The sequence below is a fragment of the Phocoena sinus genome, chromosome 15 (assembly GCF_008692025.1).
Source record: "Phocoena sinus isolate mPhoSin1 chromosome 15, mPhoSin1.pri, whole genome shotgun sequence".
Classification (NCBI taxonomy): domain Eukaryota; kingdom Metazoa; phylum Chordata; class Mammalia; order Artiodactyla; family Phocoenidae; genus Phocoena; species Phocoena sinus.
The window spans coordinates 79,680,107-79,696,893 of NC_045777.1; the positions used below are offsets into that span (position 1 = coordinate 79,680,107).

Below are 16,787 nucleotides of genomic sequence, written 5' to 3' on the forward strand. Positions count from 1 at the left end.
TTGGGCTCTTTTCCCTTTCTTTCTCATCTGGACACTTCCCATTGTTAAACGCCCAGCTCCTGGTGCCCCCGCTTCGAGAGGTCCAAAGCCCAGGCAAGGATCTCTCCCTCCTGTGGAGGTGAATGGTCCCACTGAGAAACTCCTGCTCTTCCTTTACATCTCAGCTTAGATGTTTCATCCTCCAAAGTCCTCTCTCACGTGGCCCCCACCTCCACCCCAAATCTGGGGTAGATGGACCTCCTTTGTGTTCCCACAGCCCCTCGTAATTCTCCTGGTGTTAGCCATACCATGCTGCTTGCAGTTTACCTGTCTCCCCACTAGACTCTGAGCTCCCGGAAGGCAGAAAATGTCTGGATCTTGTTCATAGTTAAACACCCAGCTCCAAGATTGGACTGGCACATCTTAGTAGCTCAATTAACAAGTGGAAAGGAGGGAGGAAAGAGTAAGTCAGGCACCATGCACTCCCTCCTACGGATAGGTTCTTCAGCACCTGTGCTAACTGTTCTTTTCACCGCTGGTTCCCTGACCACTGTTCCCAGGGAAGCGGTCACTGGTCCCCCCCACTGGGTTTGTACACTCCTCTAAGGTTAACAACCTGCAACACACCTACCTGTCCCACTTGACCCTGAACTTTTTGTGGGCAAGGAATTCTCTGTATGCCCAGAAAACAGCAGTGGGGCAAATGAAGCTTATAAGGATACTGATCAACTTAAATACGCTTGTGAGGAGAAACCGTATCTTTACTTTCTTTCTGGTAGACTCTGAACGAATCCACTTAACTGAGCTCAGCCATGGTTTCTTGGTCCCTAAAGCAGAAACAGTGTGGCCGGGTTCACAGCACGGCTGGGCAGACCGGAGGGGCAGGGACTGAGTGACTTCGCAGGTTATCACCTGTATACCTGTTTCCTCATCTGTAACGCGAGACTGCTTTCCTGTAAACTCGTAGAACAGTGTCTCGCGCCACGTCAGTGCTCAGGGTCGGCCATTCTTGGTAGGGGTGTCTCTAAAGCTTTGTAAACTCTACTAGAAGATCCTGGGCACCAAGAGGGACGACGACACCGGCGGGTGGACGGGGTGTGTGCGACCGGGGGGGGGAGGGGTGCACGGGAGGGGCTGATTAGAGAAGCCTTCATCCTCCACCCCAACCGCGGACTCTCAACCTCCCCTCCCCCCTTTCCTTTCCAGAGCTTTGCAAAGTTCGGAGCCCCTCCCGCCTCCAGGGACAGGAGGGGTGGGTTGGGCTGAGCTCGGGGGGCTCGGGCCGCACCCATTCTTTCGGTCCTGCGGCGCGACCTCAGCCGGTCTCCCTATCAGAGCCTCTGTCTGGGGCCCCCACCTGCAAAATCGCTCCTCTAGGGCTCTTCCAGCCTAAAGCCTGTCTTCTTCCACCTCTCGGGTGCTGACTCTCCCTCCCACTCCGACCGCGTCTCCCCGACAGGCTGCACGGCGCCCGACCGCACAACGACCCACCCCAGGACTGCGTACGGAGAGCGGCCCTCCGCCGGCCTCCGCGACAGTCCGGATGTGGCCGAAATACCGCGAGATCTAGAAGGTGGGGTGCCGGAAGCCAGGCCACTCTCGCGAGGCCAGGTGGAGCAGAGCCGGGAGGCCCGGTGCAGCGTGGAGGTCGTTGGAGTCACTGTCTTACTGCCAGCTCCTTCGCCGACCAGTCCGCGCCGCGCCCGTCTCAGCCATGCTCTCCGCCCTCGCCCGGCCTGCCAGCGCCGCTCTCCGCCGCAGCTTCAGCACCTCGGCCCAGGTAGGTCCTGCGAGGGGCTGCCTGCAGGTGGAGGCTCCCCGACCTAGGCCACGTGTGCTCCTGGCTCGCGAGCAGCCTTGACCCCCGGGCCAGCCTGGACCGCAGGGCCACCTGGTGCTGGTCCTCGGCTGTGGCGTCCTGGGCCGGCCCTGATACCGGGCAGGAGGTGCGGGGGAGAAAGCCCAGGAGTCGGGGGTGGGGAAGTAGTCCAGCTGGATCCAGGACCGGGGCGCTTCTCCGAGTCTCCCAGTTCGCCCCCGAGCCCCCCAGAGGGTCTACTCTTGACCTGTGCTCCTTCAAGGTGGAGAAGCCAGGGCTCTAGAGCCGAAAGTAACTTATTTTCCATAGTATTTTGAGAGACTAACCTCGTTCTTGCCGCGTCCGTACAAGCACTGTGTAATTTTTTAGTTTGTTTGCGGTACGCAGGCCTCTCACTGTTGTGGCGTCTCCCGTTGCGGAGCACAGGCTCCGGACGCGCAGGCTCAGCGGCCATGGCTCACGGGCCCAGCCGCTCCGCGGCATGTGGGGGTCTTCCCGGACCGGGGCACGAACCCGCATCCCCTGCATCGGCAGGCGGACTCTCAACCACTGCGCCACAAGGGAAGCCCCTACACTGTAATTTTTAACTCCATAGTGCAGGCAGGCAGAGATACCGAGGGCAGAGCATTGGTCCAAGGTTACACAGTGTTTTGGCCAGAGGATTAAAATTCAGCTCTCCTGACCACTGTCAGTGACTTTTTTGGATCATCAAGCCTTTCCTCTAAGAACCTGAAGACTCTGCTTCCTCTTGAGGACCTTTTGAAGGCTCCTTCCTGCGGTGGGCGGACTGGCCCCGGCTGTTGTTAACTGCACGGCTTGGCCTGAGACTACTTAAGCCTAAGCTATTTTTAGCCGTCGTCTTCTAGGGCAGCGATTCTCAAACTCTATTGTGTCAGAATCACCTGAAAGCTCGTAAAGATCAGAGGCCGAGGCTCATCGAAGGAGGTAGGACCTGGGCCTCCGTGTTTTTTACCAAGTTCCCCAAGTGATTCTAATACAACCAAAGTTAGAATCCAGGAGTTGCCCACATTGCCTCTTGAAGTACCACACCCCAAAAGGGAGGTGATTATTAAATGAGGTTCCACATTTCTTACTTAGCTTTTGTTCTTCAGATCAGTTTCCTGTGCATTCAGTTCATTCGAAAAATAAATATACGAATGAGTACATTTGAGTATCAGTGTTGCCCAGAACTGTGCTGGGTGCTGCAGGTGATACCAGGATGAGTGAGAAGTGGCACTTAAGCCAACAGTGAGTAAACAAACGTAGGACAGGTGGAGGTGATGAAGATTGATGCTGAGGAGTGGGGGAAGGGAGATTAACTGCAGGTAAGACAGTGGGATTTGCTGATAACGATTTCATGAGATGTATGGAGAGAAAGAGGAACATGGAGAAAACCAAGGCTTTGGGTTTTGGAGTTGAGATTTGCTGAGGTGGGAAATACTGCTAGAAGAGAGTGATTGTAGGGGGGTGGGTATCAGGAGCTCAGATTTGGATGTGTTGAGTTTAAAATGCCTATTGGACATAAAGGTGGAGTTGTTGAAGTATATAAGTGTATAAGTCAGAAAGATGAGCTTGAGCCAGATGGTACATTGGCCTAGGGAGACTTCAACCTCAGTGTACTTATGTCTTTCCGTATGTACTAATATGTATGACACAAAACACAGAAATTTAAAAACCATAACAGATTATAAAAAGCAAACTTATAAGTGAAGGAAGTGTTACTCTCCATCCATTTTCAAAGCCCCGTTGCTAAACAGTGTGCTGTTGACAACCACTCCTCAACGTGGAAAAAGATATGGAGTTTGAAAAAAAGATATGGAGTTTGGAAACAGCTTGTTTACAAAGAGATCATGAGCTAACCTGCAGTACCAAAGATTCGCATCTCACTGTAAAGATATCACCACTTACAAGTTATGTTTTTATAAATATTAACTAAGTTGATGAAACCTTATAATATACAAACAATAACATCACCTCGTCACACTGAGAGCAATCCCCTCTTTCCTCTCCCTGTTTTGGGTTCATCTTCTGTGTCACGTGGGACTGATTCACTTAAGGACCCTAACTGAGAGCACCAGGTCAGTCTGTTTCTTGGTAGAGTTTAATTCTTCATCTGATTGGTGAAAATAAAGACACAGCCTTGACACTGACATCCTGCACACCAAGGGAACTGTCTTATGCTCCCCACATTGGAGCCCTGGTCAGCCTTGGGAGCCAGGCTGAGTAATCTGGGCGTGAGGAACTTGAGAAGATTTTTTACCCAAGGAAATGAGTAAAACTTTGAATTTTTGGAAGGGTGGTTTAGAGATGGAGCTGAGGACCTAAGTTAGATAATGGAATCAGGATGGAAATCGGGGGCAGATCGGGAAGATGCTTGAGATGCCAAGTCCTTTCGTGTCCTAACTGGGTGTCTCCAGTAAGGGAAGAAGCAGAAGATAGCTCTAGAGTCTTGAATTTGGGTGAACACAGATGCCATTTGGGAACAGGGATGGGAGAGATAGTAAGGACAGATTTATTTACACAGTTGGGTTTGTGGGACCAGTGGGTATGCCTAACAGAACTGGGAATGTGGAGTTGGAATTTGGGAGTCCTTAGGATTGGGGACAGGATGTGGGAGTGATAATTGAAGGTCTGGAGATGGGTGAGATTGCCAGACCTCAGGTTCTGGGTTGGTCCAGCTAGTTTTCTATGAAGTCAAGGGTCCACCTTTAAAGCACCAACTTAAAAACAAACAAATGAAACCTGAATTCCAATCTTAGATGTAATATATGCTTTTTAGAGTTTTAGTTTCCTCGAGCAGATTACACTTTGTGGTGGTTTTGGGTTCGGCTTGAGTTTTGGTTTGTTTGGTTTGATTTTTGTTTTTGATAACGGAAGCCCGTTATTTCTAGCGTCCATTGCTGTGGAACACAGTGTGCAGTGATAATGTAAAGACCCAGAGTACACGGCTGCCCTAGCGGACCACACGCCATGCTTTGCGTTCTTGTGGCTGCTCTTCTCTCGGTTTGTCTTCTTCCCTGGCAGCTCCCTGCCTGCTTGCCCGGGATAGGCTCCCCTTCTCATTTGCGAGTTTAGGTTAGAAACAGCCTCACTCGCAGTGGTTAAGAATCCGCCTGCCAATGCAGGGGACACAGGTTCGAGCCCTGGTTCAGGAAGGTCCCACGTGCCGCGGAGCGACTAAGCCTGTGCACCACAGCTACTGAGCCTGCATTCTAGAGCCCGTGAGCCACAACTACTGAGCCCACGAGCCACAACTACTGAAGCTTGCGCGCCTAGAGCCCGTGCTCCGCAACGAGAAGCCACCGCAATGAGAAGCCCGCACACCGCAACAAGGAGTAGCCCCCGCTCACCGCAACTAGAGAAAGCCCTGTGTGCAGCAACAAAGACCCAATTCAGCCCAAGATAAATAAATTTATTTTAAAAATAATAAAACTGCACATTAAAAAGACCCAGTGCGGTACTCTGCAGTTCATTACCCTGTGGATCCTTTTAGTGCTGACTCCATCTTCACAGTCCTCTCTCTGTGCCTCTTTCTAGAACAATGCTAAAGTAGCCGTGCTGGGGGCTTCCGGAGGAATCGGGCAGCCGCTTGCACTTCTCCTGAAGAACAGCCCCTTGGTGAGCCGCCTGACCCTCTACGATATTGCTCATACACCCGGAGTGGCCGCCGATCTGAGCCACATAGAGACCAGAGCGACAGTAAAAGGTATTGAGCACGCCGACCCTGGAGAACTTACATCTCTCCTCCCCCGTCGGCCAGGATTCAGGTTTAGAGTGAGATTCTTAGGTGAAACTAGGTGTTCAGAGACTTGGGGTTTCCATGTTCATTTTAGAATTAAATTTTATAAATTATTGCACCTTTCTTGACTTGAGTCTACAAAAATTTAAACAGTGTCTTTGAGAATAACAACGGTGGTCTCACCTTCCCATTTTTAATTTTTTATAATTTAACAAGTAATATGAGGATGGGGAAGAGGCAGCCTCGTGCAGGGGCGTGGGGGCAGTGAGAAATGCTGCCACCTGCGCCCCACCTTGGGCCGTCCCTCCACCCCAGGGTTTCCTCTGCCAGCTTCTTCAGAGCATGGCCACCTTAGGAAAATCCAAGGGACATCTAGCTATGTCATCCAAGAAGTCACTCATAATTACATATAATTATATATATCCTGCTTATCTTACCTTCACATTATAGCAGCATTTTTCCATGTCACCAAATTCTTGGTAAAATCATTTTTAAAGGTGTACTATAATTTATCACTTATTTATTTTTATACCCACAGTGTTGTCCATTGGGCCGTTTCCTGTTTTGCTCTACTGTAAATAGCTAGGCTGTGTAAACATCTTTATCTTTACATCTTGTTTCTTAGAATCCTTAAAAAAAAAAGAATCCTAAAAGTAGAATGAGTAGGTATGACTACTTTAAAGCTTTTACTATAAAGTGTCAGATTGCTGTGCAGAAAACTTGTACTGCTTTCCGTCTCTGCTGTCAGTGTGAGACTGTTGGATGGTGTTTGCATGTATCTTCATCTCGTGTAGACAGCACAGGAGATTGAGTGACTGTCAAATCATTTGTTCGTGTGCCTTCCGTGGTCCCTCTGAATTAGTTCGCTCATTTTCTTTTGGGCTGTACATTTGCGTTTCCAAAAGCTCCCACAATAAGGGAGAAGTCAAATCAAAGCAGATTTTGGCCGATTTCCCCGAGATCTTTGAACGTGGACCTTTTATTCCTCGGATGATAGGAGTAAACAGAATGGATGCTAATATTTCATCCCTGCTTCTCAGCACGGGGTTTTTCTCTCCTGGCCTCCACCACGCTTTCTGATCTGACTCCGAGACAGAGCTTTTGTTAGGATGACCGTGACGTGGCATAAGCAGCTCTTACTGGGAGCCGAGAAGGACTTAGAAGTGCTGGCGAGTTGGGTTGGATAAGGAAAAGCAGCCGACTTGGCTGATTCTGTGGGAACCTGGATGGTTACTGTGTTCCGAATCGGGACTGGGCCAGTGAGGCTGGAGGAAAGTGGAGTGAAAGAGACTGTCCTGCCAGCCGGTGTCATCAGGCCCACAGTGGTAGTTCTCCAGAAGAGGAACCCCTTCGTGGGCGGTCCTTCCAGCCTGTCTTGAGGCCTGTGGCCGGCCTTGGACTCAGGTGGGCCCATCCTACCCGGGCTCTGTCCCCACAGACGTGCTGGCCTCTCCAAGCCGGAAGTGGTGAAATTGCTCACGTGGGTGTTTTTTCCAGGTTACCTCGGACCTGAGCAGCTGCCAGACTGCCTGAAGGGCTGCGACGTGGTGGTGATTCCAGCGGGAGTCCCAAGAAAACCAGGTGTGTGTTGAACTCCTTGCCTAGCATCTCCCCACAAGTCAGCTGAGGATGTGGTTTTCCATGAAGAATGGATCTGGTCAGATCTCTGCTGCAGAAAAAATTCCAAAGTCTCCCCAATGCCTGTGGGGTACAGATGAAGCCCTCCACCTGTCCCTGGGTCCCCTCGCCCAGTCTCATTGTGTTCTGTGTGCACTTTTTTTTTTTTGCATGCAAGGCCCTTTCCTCCACCTGCCTCCACCTTGGAAGCTGTACTGGTCCTTGGTGATCCTCGGTGATCCTCCTCGGGTATAACCCCCCTCATTCCCCTCCCCACGCTCCACCCTCACAGACCTCTGTCTTGGCACTTATCACACTGGGCCGTTTTCCCTACAAGATGGATTTACTTGAAACAGGGACCCGGTCTCACTCATGTTTGAATTTCCCATAACAACAAACACACACAACGTGGTACATGTTTGGAAATTTGTCTTGTGCTTTATGAACACCTCGAATTGGATTGTTCTCAGGCATGACCCGGGATGACCTGTTCAACACCAACGCCACGATTGTGGCCACCCTGACTGCTGCCTGTGCCCAGCACTGCCCCGAGGCCATGATCTGCATCATTGCAAATCCGGTGAGTGCCGGCCGCTGATGCCGCATGAAAGTCCACAGTTAGCAAAAGTGTGCTTCTGTGCTTAGCGGGGGAATAATCGGGTTCGTGTGCTGAAATGGATAAAGTGGGTGAGCTGAAAAAGGCCCTTAAATTTATTTCCTAAGGATTCCTTCTGGCATAGACCAAGTGAATTTTAACCTGGTTTTCCCATCGACTGTGTGCCTTTGAGCAGATCACTTCCCCTCTCGGTATCTTAGTTTTTCCACCTGGAAAATAAGCCCATTCCTGAGGCTGCTTCAGCCGTGACTGTGGTAGCCTGTTAACTCCTTTTCCTGTGTTCTACTTGGGGTTTGCAGTTCCTGCTTCCTGGCGCCTCCTCCCTCCTCACACTCACACATGGTCCCGTACGCAGCCCCCCAGGCCCTGCTTGCTGCTTTTTGCAGGAAGCTAGTTCTTCAGTTCAGAAACTCCGGGTGCTGTGTCCCTCCTGAGAAGTCGGCTGTGGCTCCCACGCCCGCCCTAGCAGGACCTCAGGTTGCATTTGACAGCAGCCCTTCTGTTCCTCCCTGCTGGTTGGTCTGGTCTCGCGAGTACAAGAAGGATCTGGGTGAAAGTGCAGGGACACTGATGTGGACTCAGGAACGTGGCCGCTGATAAACACGCAGAGCTTGTGCCCGTGGCCTCTGAGAAGAGGATCCTGCCCTTTCCAACCAGCTCACCTTTCCTCGGGGGCAACTGGTCAGAAGATCTTGGGGGGCAGATTAACCGGTGCCTAATATAAATCTCGCTGGTTTTGTCTTGTTTTTATTCTTTCTATGTACCAGGTAATGTGTTAAACCCTTGGCATGTATTAAATCACTTAAATCTTCACAACCACCTCATGAGGTAGTTGTCTCCCGTTTTAAGAAACTGAGTTCTAAGGAGTTGAGGTAACTTGGCCGGGGTTACGACACAGAGTGACAGAGCTGGGACTGAGCTTGTAGCTTGTAGCTTCTTGCTAGGCTGTCTTTTTTTTTTTTTTTTAAATGGCCATTTGGGCTAAGTCCCAGCTGGAGCAGAAGGTGCCTTGTGGAGCCTTCATCACATTTTTAAGTTGATAGTTGAAGGGTCACGTGCATGTTTGAACTTTGGGCTCGGAGGCCGCCAAGGAGAAGAGTGCCTCCCCCAGTGAATGGTTTCTTCTTTCTCGTGGCAGGGAGAAGCAGCAGTCTTTTAGAGTAGGGGCCTTCCATCGTGAGGGTCGCTTATCAGGGCAATTTACTGTGACAGCTTAGAGCTTGTTCACGGTCTGACGAGAAGATTTTTCCTCCTGTCGCGAGGCTCTGCTCTCAGAACACAGGCAAATTCTGCCCCTCTCTCTTGGATTTACTAGGTTAACTCCACCATCCCAATCACAGCAGAAGTTTTCAAGAAACACGGAGTATACAACCCCAATAAAATATTTGGGGTGACAACCCTGGACATTGTCCGAGCCAACGCTTTTGTTGCAGAACTGAAGGTAAGAGCTGCATCGGGCATCTTTCAGGTTCCCTTTTGGAACCTCTCTGGCTATGCTTGGCTCATTTACGGGCCTGGAGGACACTGGGGCCCTTACAGGCCACATGTAACTGGAGGGTTTACGTGTCTTTATAGCTCGCCTCCTTGGTGGGAAGCAGCTTGCGCGGGGAACGCAGACAGCAGGCCCCTGCGGGCTGGAACCGGCCAAGCTCGCTCTTCTCCCTGCTGTAGCAAGGGTTCGGCTTTCCCTGGGTTTCTCACTGGCTAGACTGGGTTGTGCTCTTCACGTTCATCGGCTCGGCTCTGAAAACTGGTCCTAACAGGTTTTACCCGCTAACCATTAGACAAATGATAAAGTCAGCAAACACGAAGAACTTGGGAAAGTCCCTGAAATCATGTCAGAACTCTTGTCCCTGATCTGTGTTCTGACTCCCTTCCTGGGTGCCTGCAGTGACTTACCTCACTTCTGCTCCCGCTGGCTGCCTGCTTCTTCCTGAGCCGCCAGGCTTGTCCCGAGGGGGGTTTGGCACCGGCGCCAGGTCTGGAGTCCTCGGTACCTTTCACAGCTCGCTGTCTAGTCTGTTGGGTTATGGACCCAGCAGAACCACTTCCTCTGGCCCAAATAAGTGTCCCTCCTGAGCTTCAGGCCATTTTTCGTGAACTTGTGAAGAGGGGGTCCTCCCAAGTCGGGAATAATTGTCGCACACACAGCTTAGTGAGAAGGGCGCACGCAGGACCGTTGACCTTCCTCTTCCTCCCCTGCGCCCAGCACTTCTCCTCTGGGGTGTGGACGGTACGGTGCCCCGCTGCGATTCATGCTCTGGCGTGTTCCTCAGGCTCTGCTCTCCGAGTGGGGTCGGATCCCTGAGATGTGGCCCCGGGGCCTGGGAGCTCTGTGAGTGAAGCAGAAAGAGATTCCAGAGACAACTGAATCACCGTTTCAGTGCACGTGTGTTTAGACTGTGGTTGACTTTGAGTCAGGAAAGGCTTTGCGGAGCGGGTCTCGGTGAAGCCGAGTCTGAACGCACCCAGGCCGGGAGGCGGGGGTTCCAGCTTCCCGAGGCACACGCCCCCGGTTCCTGGAAGCAGCAGTGCTCGTTCTCTTAGGGCTCCCGTGGTGCTGCCAACTCCAGGGGGAAGCACGCGTTTCCCCTGGGCCCCTAATCCGGCTGCAACAGTAGATACCTGTGGCTATTTGAATTAATTAGAATTAAATTAGAGGGCTTCCCTGGTGGCACAGTGGTTGAGAGTCCGCCTGCCGATGCAGGGGACACGGGTTCGTGCCCCGGTCCGGGAAGATCCCACATGCCGCGGAGCGGCTAGGCCCGTGAGCCATGGCCGCTGAGCCTGTGCTTCTGGAGCCTGTGCTCCGCAATGGGAGAGGCCACGACAGTGAGAGATCCACGTACCGCAAAAAAAAAAAAAAAAAAAAAAAGAATTAAATTAGAAACTGTGGTCCTCTGTTGCACCAGCCACACTCGAGATGCTCCAGAGCCCCACGTGGCTGCTGTGTTCCCACAGAGAGTTCTGTTAGACCATGGAGGCTTGGCCTTGAAGCTTTGCCACGTGAGGGGGGGAAGCATGTCTCCGCCCCGGATCCACCAGTTAAGGAGTGCGCCCTTTGCCTCAGGCTGCCTGGCATTCTGAAAAGCTCCTGGATTGCGGGGAGGGTGAAAGGCTGCCCTTAACCTCGCAGCCTCTGGCTCCCCCCTCGGCCGTCTCTACCCCCGCCTTCCACTGCGCTTGCCCTTTGCACTTCATGCTCTGCTCATGGTACCTGCCCTGTGAACCCCCAGGTCTTTGTTCTCTCTGCTCCTTTTGCCTAGAATACGCTTCCCTTGGTGGAGTCCTGCTCCTTCCCAGATGAAGTTAGGTCTGCCCCAGGAGGCCTTCTCTCAGGTGCCTTCCAGAGCCACCCTGTGGCTGGCTTCACCCTTCGCGTTGGAGCGTCTGTTTGTATCTGTCTCATTTTGGACAATGAGCTTCTCAAAAGCAGGGGCCCTTTCTGTTCGTGGCTGTGTCCCTGGTGACCGGCGTGGTGCCCTGGCCTGTAGACACTGCCGTGCGTGTCCGTTAACGGTGCTGCTGGGTCTGCCCACCCTCGTGGCTGGGCTCCCCGACCTAGGCAAGGCTGGTTCCTAACTTACGGTGTCTCTTTTTAGCAGCTGCAGCATTTGGGGACTGCTCACCCCCTCCCGTTACTCCCACCAGCTTCTTTTTTTGACTGTGTTAAGAAATACCTGGTTCGCAGATTCTTGGGGGCATCGTGCCCCCGGTTTAACAAATGAATCAGCCGTCCCAGTAAGCCCCACTTCATGAACCTTGGCGTTGTGACCCCTTTCAACTTGGTTTCCTTCTTTCTGTTCCGATCACTGTTTGAGTTGACAGACTTCTCACCCCTGGGTGTTCTGGAGTCTTGCTCTGATACGAGGTGTTTGTTCTCTGTAACAAAGTGTAGGCACGTAAGTCTGAGCTAAGGCATGGGGATGACATCAGGTGTGGGAAAGAGGATTTGTCATCCTCTGATTCCAAGAAGCTGTCGGACTGATGGGAACCAATTGGGACCCTTCACGAAGGCAGTTTTCAGCGCATTGTGAAGGGAAAGCCTCGGAGTGACCTCACCAGACACCGAGTTACTCACTGCATGTGTTGAAACTGCAGGGGGCGCCTAGTGGGACATGTGAGCACAGCTGGAGTCAGGCGGCCTCTTACCTGGTTTCCGAGTTCTGTGGATTTTTCCGGTATTGGTGCTTTAGGTGCATATGACGTGTTTTACACACAAAGTGCTTGTTAAAAGTTAATCAGGCTTTCCACTTTCGGTGACCAGGGTTTGGACCCGGCTCGCGTCAGCGTTCCTGTCATTGGCGGCCATGCTGGGAAGACCATCATCCCCCTGGTCTCTCAGGTGCGTGTGTCACCCTGCCCGGAAGCCTCAAGACCACGAACACAGTTCAGAGGTTCACTTTGGGGCCCTCGGATCAGGCTGACACGGATCTCACCGTCTGTTGTTACTTTGAAGCGTCCACAGCTGCGGGAGTGAGTGTGGTCAGAAGGTGTTCCAAAGGGCCAGCTCCTACACAGTGAAAACTGCTGGTGGAAACATCACTGCCTTCCCGATTAGGTCAGGGCAGGCAAAGCTGCTTTGTTTAAAAATGAGGAGAGACAAGGTAAACACCACTGAGAATAAGATGAATCACCTCATAACCTCAGGAGAAAATACTGAGGAAGCACCTTTTAAACCTAAGTTGATGGACATCCTACAAAGCGAGCGTTCAGTACCCTTGACAGATGTCCTGAAAGCCAGGGGAGGACTGAGGAAGCAGTCAAAGGCGAGATCCCTGGGTGCTGGTGGGTCCTGGGCAGAACCCTGAACAGAAGGGACGGTAGTGGAACAGTCGGTGACTGTTTAGTTAGGTCTGTGGTTTAGTTAATTTCCTGTTCTTTATAACTGCACTGTGGTTATGTAAAGTGTTACCAGGGTAAGCCGGGTGAGGAAAAATCTTTCTGCTATTTTTACAACGTTTCTCTAAGTCTAAAATTAGTCCAAAATAGAGAAAGTTTTTTTTTTTTTTTTAACGAGTAGAGAACTCACTACACCTCCCAACAAAGTCGGCTTTTTCTTTAAGGAAAAGGTCTTGATTTCCCACGTGGCAGCGATGCCGGGGCCCGCCAGGCGTGGGGCTGGGAGGTGACCGGAGCCTGGTCCTGCTCACGTGAGCCCTGTGACTTCCACTTGCAGTGCACCCCCAAGGTGGACTTCCCCCAGGACCAGCTGACCACCCTCATCGGGCGGATCCAGGAGGCCGGCACGGAGGTGGTCAAGGCTAAGGCCGGAGCAGGTAGGCGCTCAGGCGGCCCCAGGCTTTTAGAGGCAGAGCCGAAGACTCATGAGGGCCCAGCAAGGAGTGGGTCCTTTTCTAAGTCTCACGTCCATCTGCTCGATAAGCAGCCCCCCGGTCAGAGGGCAGCACAGCTCGCTGTGGGGCGTGGAGTAGTGTTTGAGGTCAGCAGAGCTAATTGCGTGCCGTCTGCGGGTCTGTCACTTCAAGGGATGCTGACCTAAATTCCTAATGAGACTGGAAAGCTGGAGGTTATGCAGATGGGGTTTTAGCTGGCGGGGAAGCTCGTCTGGGTCTTACGGTCGCAGCGCTAGCTTGGCTGACCTGCCTTTGTCCTCCTAGGCTCCGCCACCCTATCCATGGCGTATGCTGGAGCCCGGTTTGTCTTCTCCCTCGTGGATGCGATGAACGGAAAGGAAGGAGTTGTCGAATGTTCCTTCGTTAAGTCCCAAGAAACGGACTGTCCGTACTTCTCCACGCCATTGCTGCTGGGGGTATGTATCCCAGAGGCCAGGTCTTGGCCGGAAGAAGGAGCATTTTCCGTAGCTGAGACTCAGCAGCTGTACTCCGTGCGTTTGCTTCATGGTTCAGATTTCCTTGTGCAGTAACTGCATCTCACTGCCTGGCCTGTGCTTGGACTTTTGAGGGTAGAAGCATCACAGAAGCAGTGGCGGGGAGAAACCTCAGTCTGTGGGGGCTGACGGGAATCTCACGGCCCCAGCAGCCGGTCAGCAGCGGCCACCTGGGTATGTTTCCCAGTGAGACCCTCGCTGTGTCCCGAGGCGGCCCATGGACAGCCCTCACAGAAGAGGCTTCCCCGCACCAGGCTGTGCTGGTTCCTTCTCATTCTGACCTCAGGGCCTGCCGGGGCGTGCACACGTGTTAGACCTTCCAGCTCAGGCGTTCCTGGGCCCTGCTCCTCGTCTCACTGCTTTTCCTCCTTGAAATGCACTGGGACGGGGCCCTTCTAGTCACCTTGCTGGCTTCAGCCAGGCTGGTTTTGGGGCAGCTCTCTGGTCTGCTTGACTCCTACCGAGTCTTCAGTGAGCAGGTTTCCACGTCTTAGCCGTGGGCACCCGCTGGAATCAGGCAAATGTGTGCTCGCCTTCCTCTCGTGCCCAGAAAGAAGCCCTTCCCACAGACACCCTGGTGTCCAAAATCCCTGAGACCGACACTGGTCTCCAGAGCTACCTGTGGTTATAGCTCCAGAGCCAGCTGAGTGCAGGTGTGTGCAGCATGGTGGGGCCTGTAGGAGAGGCCCCCAAGGCTGATAGTCCTGGTCAGGGAGGCTCCGAGGAGGCAGCCTGGACGCCAGCCTGGTGTTTTCCTAACGTCCGACGTGTATCTCCTTAATTACGTTGGATTCAGATGGCTACGAAAGTGTTTCTTCAGTCCTTTACCAACTTGGGAAAAAAACTAGATCCCAAAAGTACGCTCCGTGTCAGGGAGAATAACTCAGGTGCTACTAATTATTGAGTTCTTTATGTGCCAAGCAACCCACATGTGTCCTCACAGCCTCCTGTGGGGTCGATAAGGAAACACACTTGGTGGGTGCGTGACAGGTGCACACACAGTGAGTGCCAGAGCCCGGCTCCCAGCCCAGGGCTGAATGACAGAAGCTGAGCTCCTGGCACGGCTCACACCCGTCCGGCCCCGTCCTGCCCCGTCCCCAGGGCGTGCGGCTCCCTCAGCAGGCTGCCCAGGAGCCACCGGTTAGACAGGCAAGGCAGGCCTGATGAAGTTACAAGTGGGATTTTCTGTAACAAACCCATTCATGGAAACTTTCTTGTAAAATCTTACCACCTCCCCTCTCTCCTTCAGAAAAAGGGCATCGAGAAGAATCTAGGCATTGGCAAAATCTCCCCTTTCGAAGAGAAGATGATTGCCGAGGCCATTCCTGAGCTGAAAGCCTCCATCAAGAAAGGAGAGGAGTTTGTAAAGAGCATGAAGTGAGAAGGCGGTTAGCAAGCAGGCCGTCTCCATAACTTATTAAGGCATCGTGTCGCTGCAAAGCCACTTCAGACACCGTGGTCTTCTCAGTTTGCTTTGATGATGAGTATTGTATTAGCGAACTACCCCTTCCAAATCTCGGGTCAGTCTGTCGGTGCATCAATAAAAGCAGGCTTTGATTTTCTTTTCCAAGGTCTCCAATTAAATACTGTGCTTTCAGAGCCCCATTGGAGCTGACTGCAGAGTGTGTGTCTGACATCTCTTCCATCACGAATTAGAATCAGGTGTTTAAAAAGTAGACTTGGGCTTCCCTGGTGGCGCAGTGGTTGAGAGTCCGCCTGCCGGTGCAGGCGTTCGTGCCCCGGTCTGGGAAGATCCCACGTGCCGCGGAGCGGCTGGGCCCGTGAGCCATGGCCGCTGAGCCTGCGCGTCCGGAGCCTGTGCTCCGCAACGGGAGAGGCCACAACAGTAAGTGGCCCGCGTACAGTTTAAAAAAAAGAAAAAAAAAAAAGACTGAAACATCATGGTCTCATCAGTAGCTTCAAGCCTGTGATCTTCATCAGTAACTGCTCTCCCAACCCTGCTCTTTGCACCATCATGTCCCTCAGGTGTGTGAGCTGAAGGAAGGGCCAGCTTGGGTCTGATTCCTCGGTGTCCTCTCGCCTGTGCGGGTGGCAGCTCAGTGGCTGACGCTGGGCTGCTGTCTTCTGTCGCAGGTTCTTTCTGTGTGGTTTTTCTGGCCAAGCAGACAGCACCGCTGGCTGGACTTCGTCCTCTTCTGATCGAGCCCTGATATTCAGTGGCAATGACTAGCCAAAGCCAGAATTGTGAGGAGGGCTGGGCAGGGGCAGGAACAACCAAACCAAAACACCAGCTGCAGCCACAGGGCTGAGGACACAGGGGAGGTGGCTTCGTGTCTTCATCAGTGGCCAGAAGGGACTTTGTTGCATTAGCTGGGCTGAGGATACATGTGGGGAATTAAAGGGAGACCTGATTCCCTTCGGGTACAGTTTGCTCCCCAGAAGCCGTGGCCTCTGAAGTGGAAACTGAGAGCTCAATACCTGAGAACTTTCTGACGACAGGTGATGACCTTCCGGTGAAAGGGCAGGTGGTGCTCGAGCTACGCCCAGTAGACAGAGACCCATTTATCTGCAGCTTTTTTTTTTTTTAAACTGCAGTGGATTTTATCAAGTATGACATCATTGCGTTCTTATATAAGTGATAATGTTCATCGTTTAAAAACTAAAATGTAGCCAAATACAGGAAATTATCTCCGATAATAGTATTTGTGCTCCTGATTTTGCATATTTCAAAAGTTGAGATAAAGCTGCTTGTGCCGTTTTGCAACCTGTCCTGGTTAATTACTGTGTAACACACACAAGTTAGTTGCTTTTTTTTTTTTTTTTTTTTTTTTTTTTTTTTTTTTTTTTTTTGCGGTACGCGGGCCTCTCACTGCTGTGGCCTCTCCCGCCGCGGAGCACAAGCTCCGGACGCTCAGCGGCCATGGCTCACGGGACCAGCCGCCCCCCGGCACGTGGGATCTTCCCGGACCGGGGCACGAACCCGTGTCCCCTGCGTCGGCAGGCGGACTCTCAACCACTGCGCCACCAGGGAAGCCCAAGTTAGTTGCTTTTAAGCCAGTATTTTATTACGTCTCACGATTCTGTGGTTGGCAGGGTTCCGCTGGAAGTTTCTGTTCCTCCAGGCGTGGGGGGCTGGCCAGTCAGGCATGTTCAAGGTGATGGCTCCGGCGCATGGCTGCTGTTGAGGGGGTGGTGGGACAGCTGG

The 16,787-nt window shown here is 52.4% G+C and overlaps 1 protein-coding gene across 1 annotated transcript; it reads left to right on the forward strand.

Annotated features, from left to right (window-relative positions):
• Nucleotides 1-1,577: 1,577 nt before the first annotated feature.
• Nucleotides 1,578-15,188, forward strand: MDH2 (malate dehydrogenase 2). The gene is made up of 9 exons (XM_032606669.1): nucleotides 1,578-1,759; nucleotides 5,336-5,504; nucleotides 7,035-7,118; nucleotides 7,625-7,734; nucleotides 9,086-9,211; nucleotides 12,038-12,115; nucleotides 12,950-13,049; nucleotides 13,392-13,543; nucleotides 14,871-15,188. The coding sequence occupies exons 1-9, from the start codon at nucleotides 1,694-1,696 to the stop codon at nucleotides 15,000-15,002; spliced, it is 1,017 nt and encodes a 338-aa protein (XP_032462560.1). The 5' UTR covers nucleotides 1,578-1,693; the 3' UTR covers nucleotides 15,003-15,188.
• Nucleotides 15,189-16,787: the final 1,599 nt, after the last annotated feature.

Excerpts from the sequence above, each read along its gene's own strand:
- MDH2 (XM_032606669.1), top strand. The coding sequence starts at position 1,694 with ATGCTCTCCGCCCTCGCCCGGCCTGCCAGCGCCGCTCTCCGCCGCAGC. Across the intron at positions 7,735-9,085 it reads TCTGCATCATTGCAAATCCG|GTTAACTCCACCATCCCAAT; the intron begins GTGAGTGCCGGC and ends TGGATTTACTAG. Across the intron at positions 9,212-12,037 it reads CTTTTGTTGCAGAACTGAAG|GGTTTGGACCCGGCTCGCGT; the intron begins GTAAGAGCTGCA and ends TTCGGTGACCAG.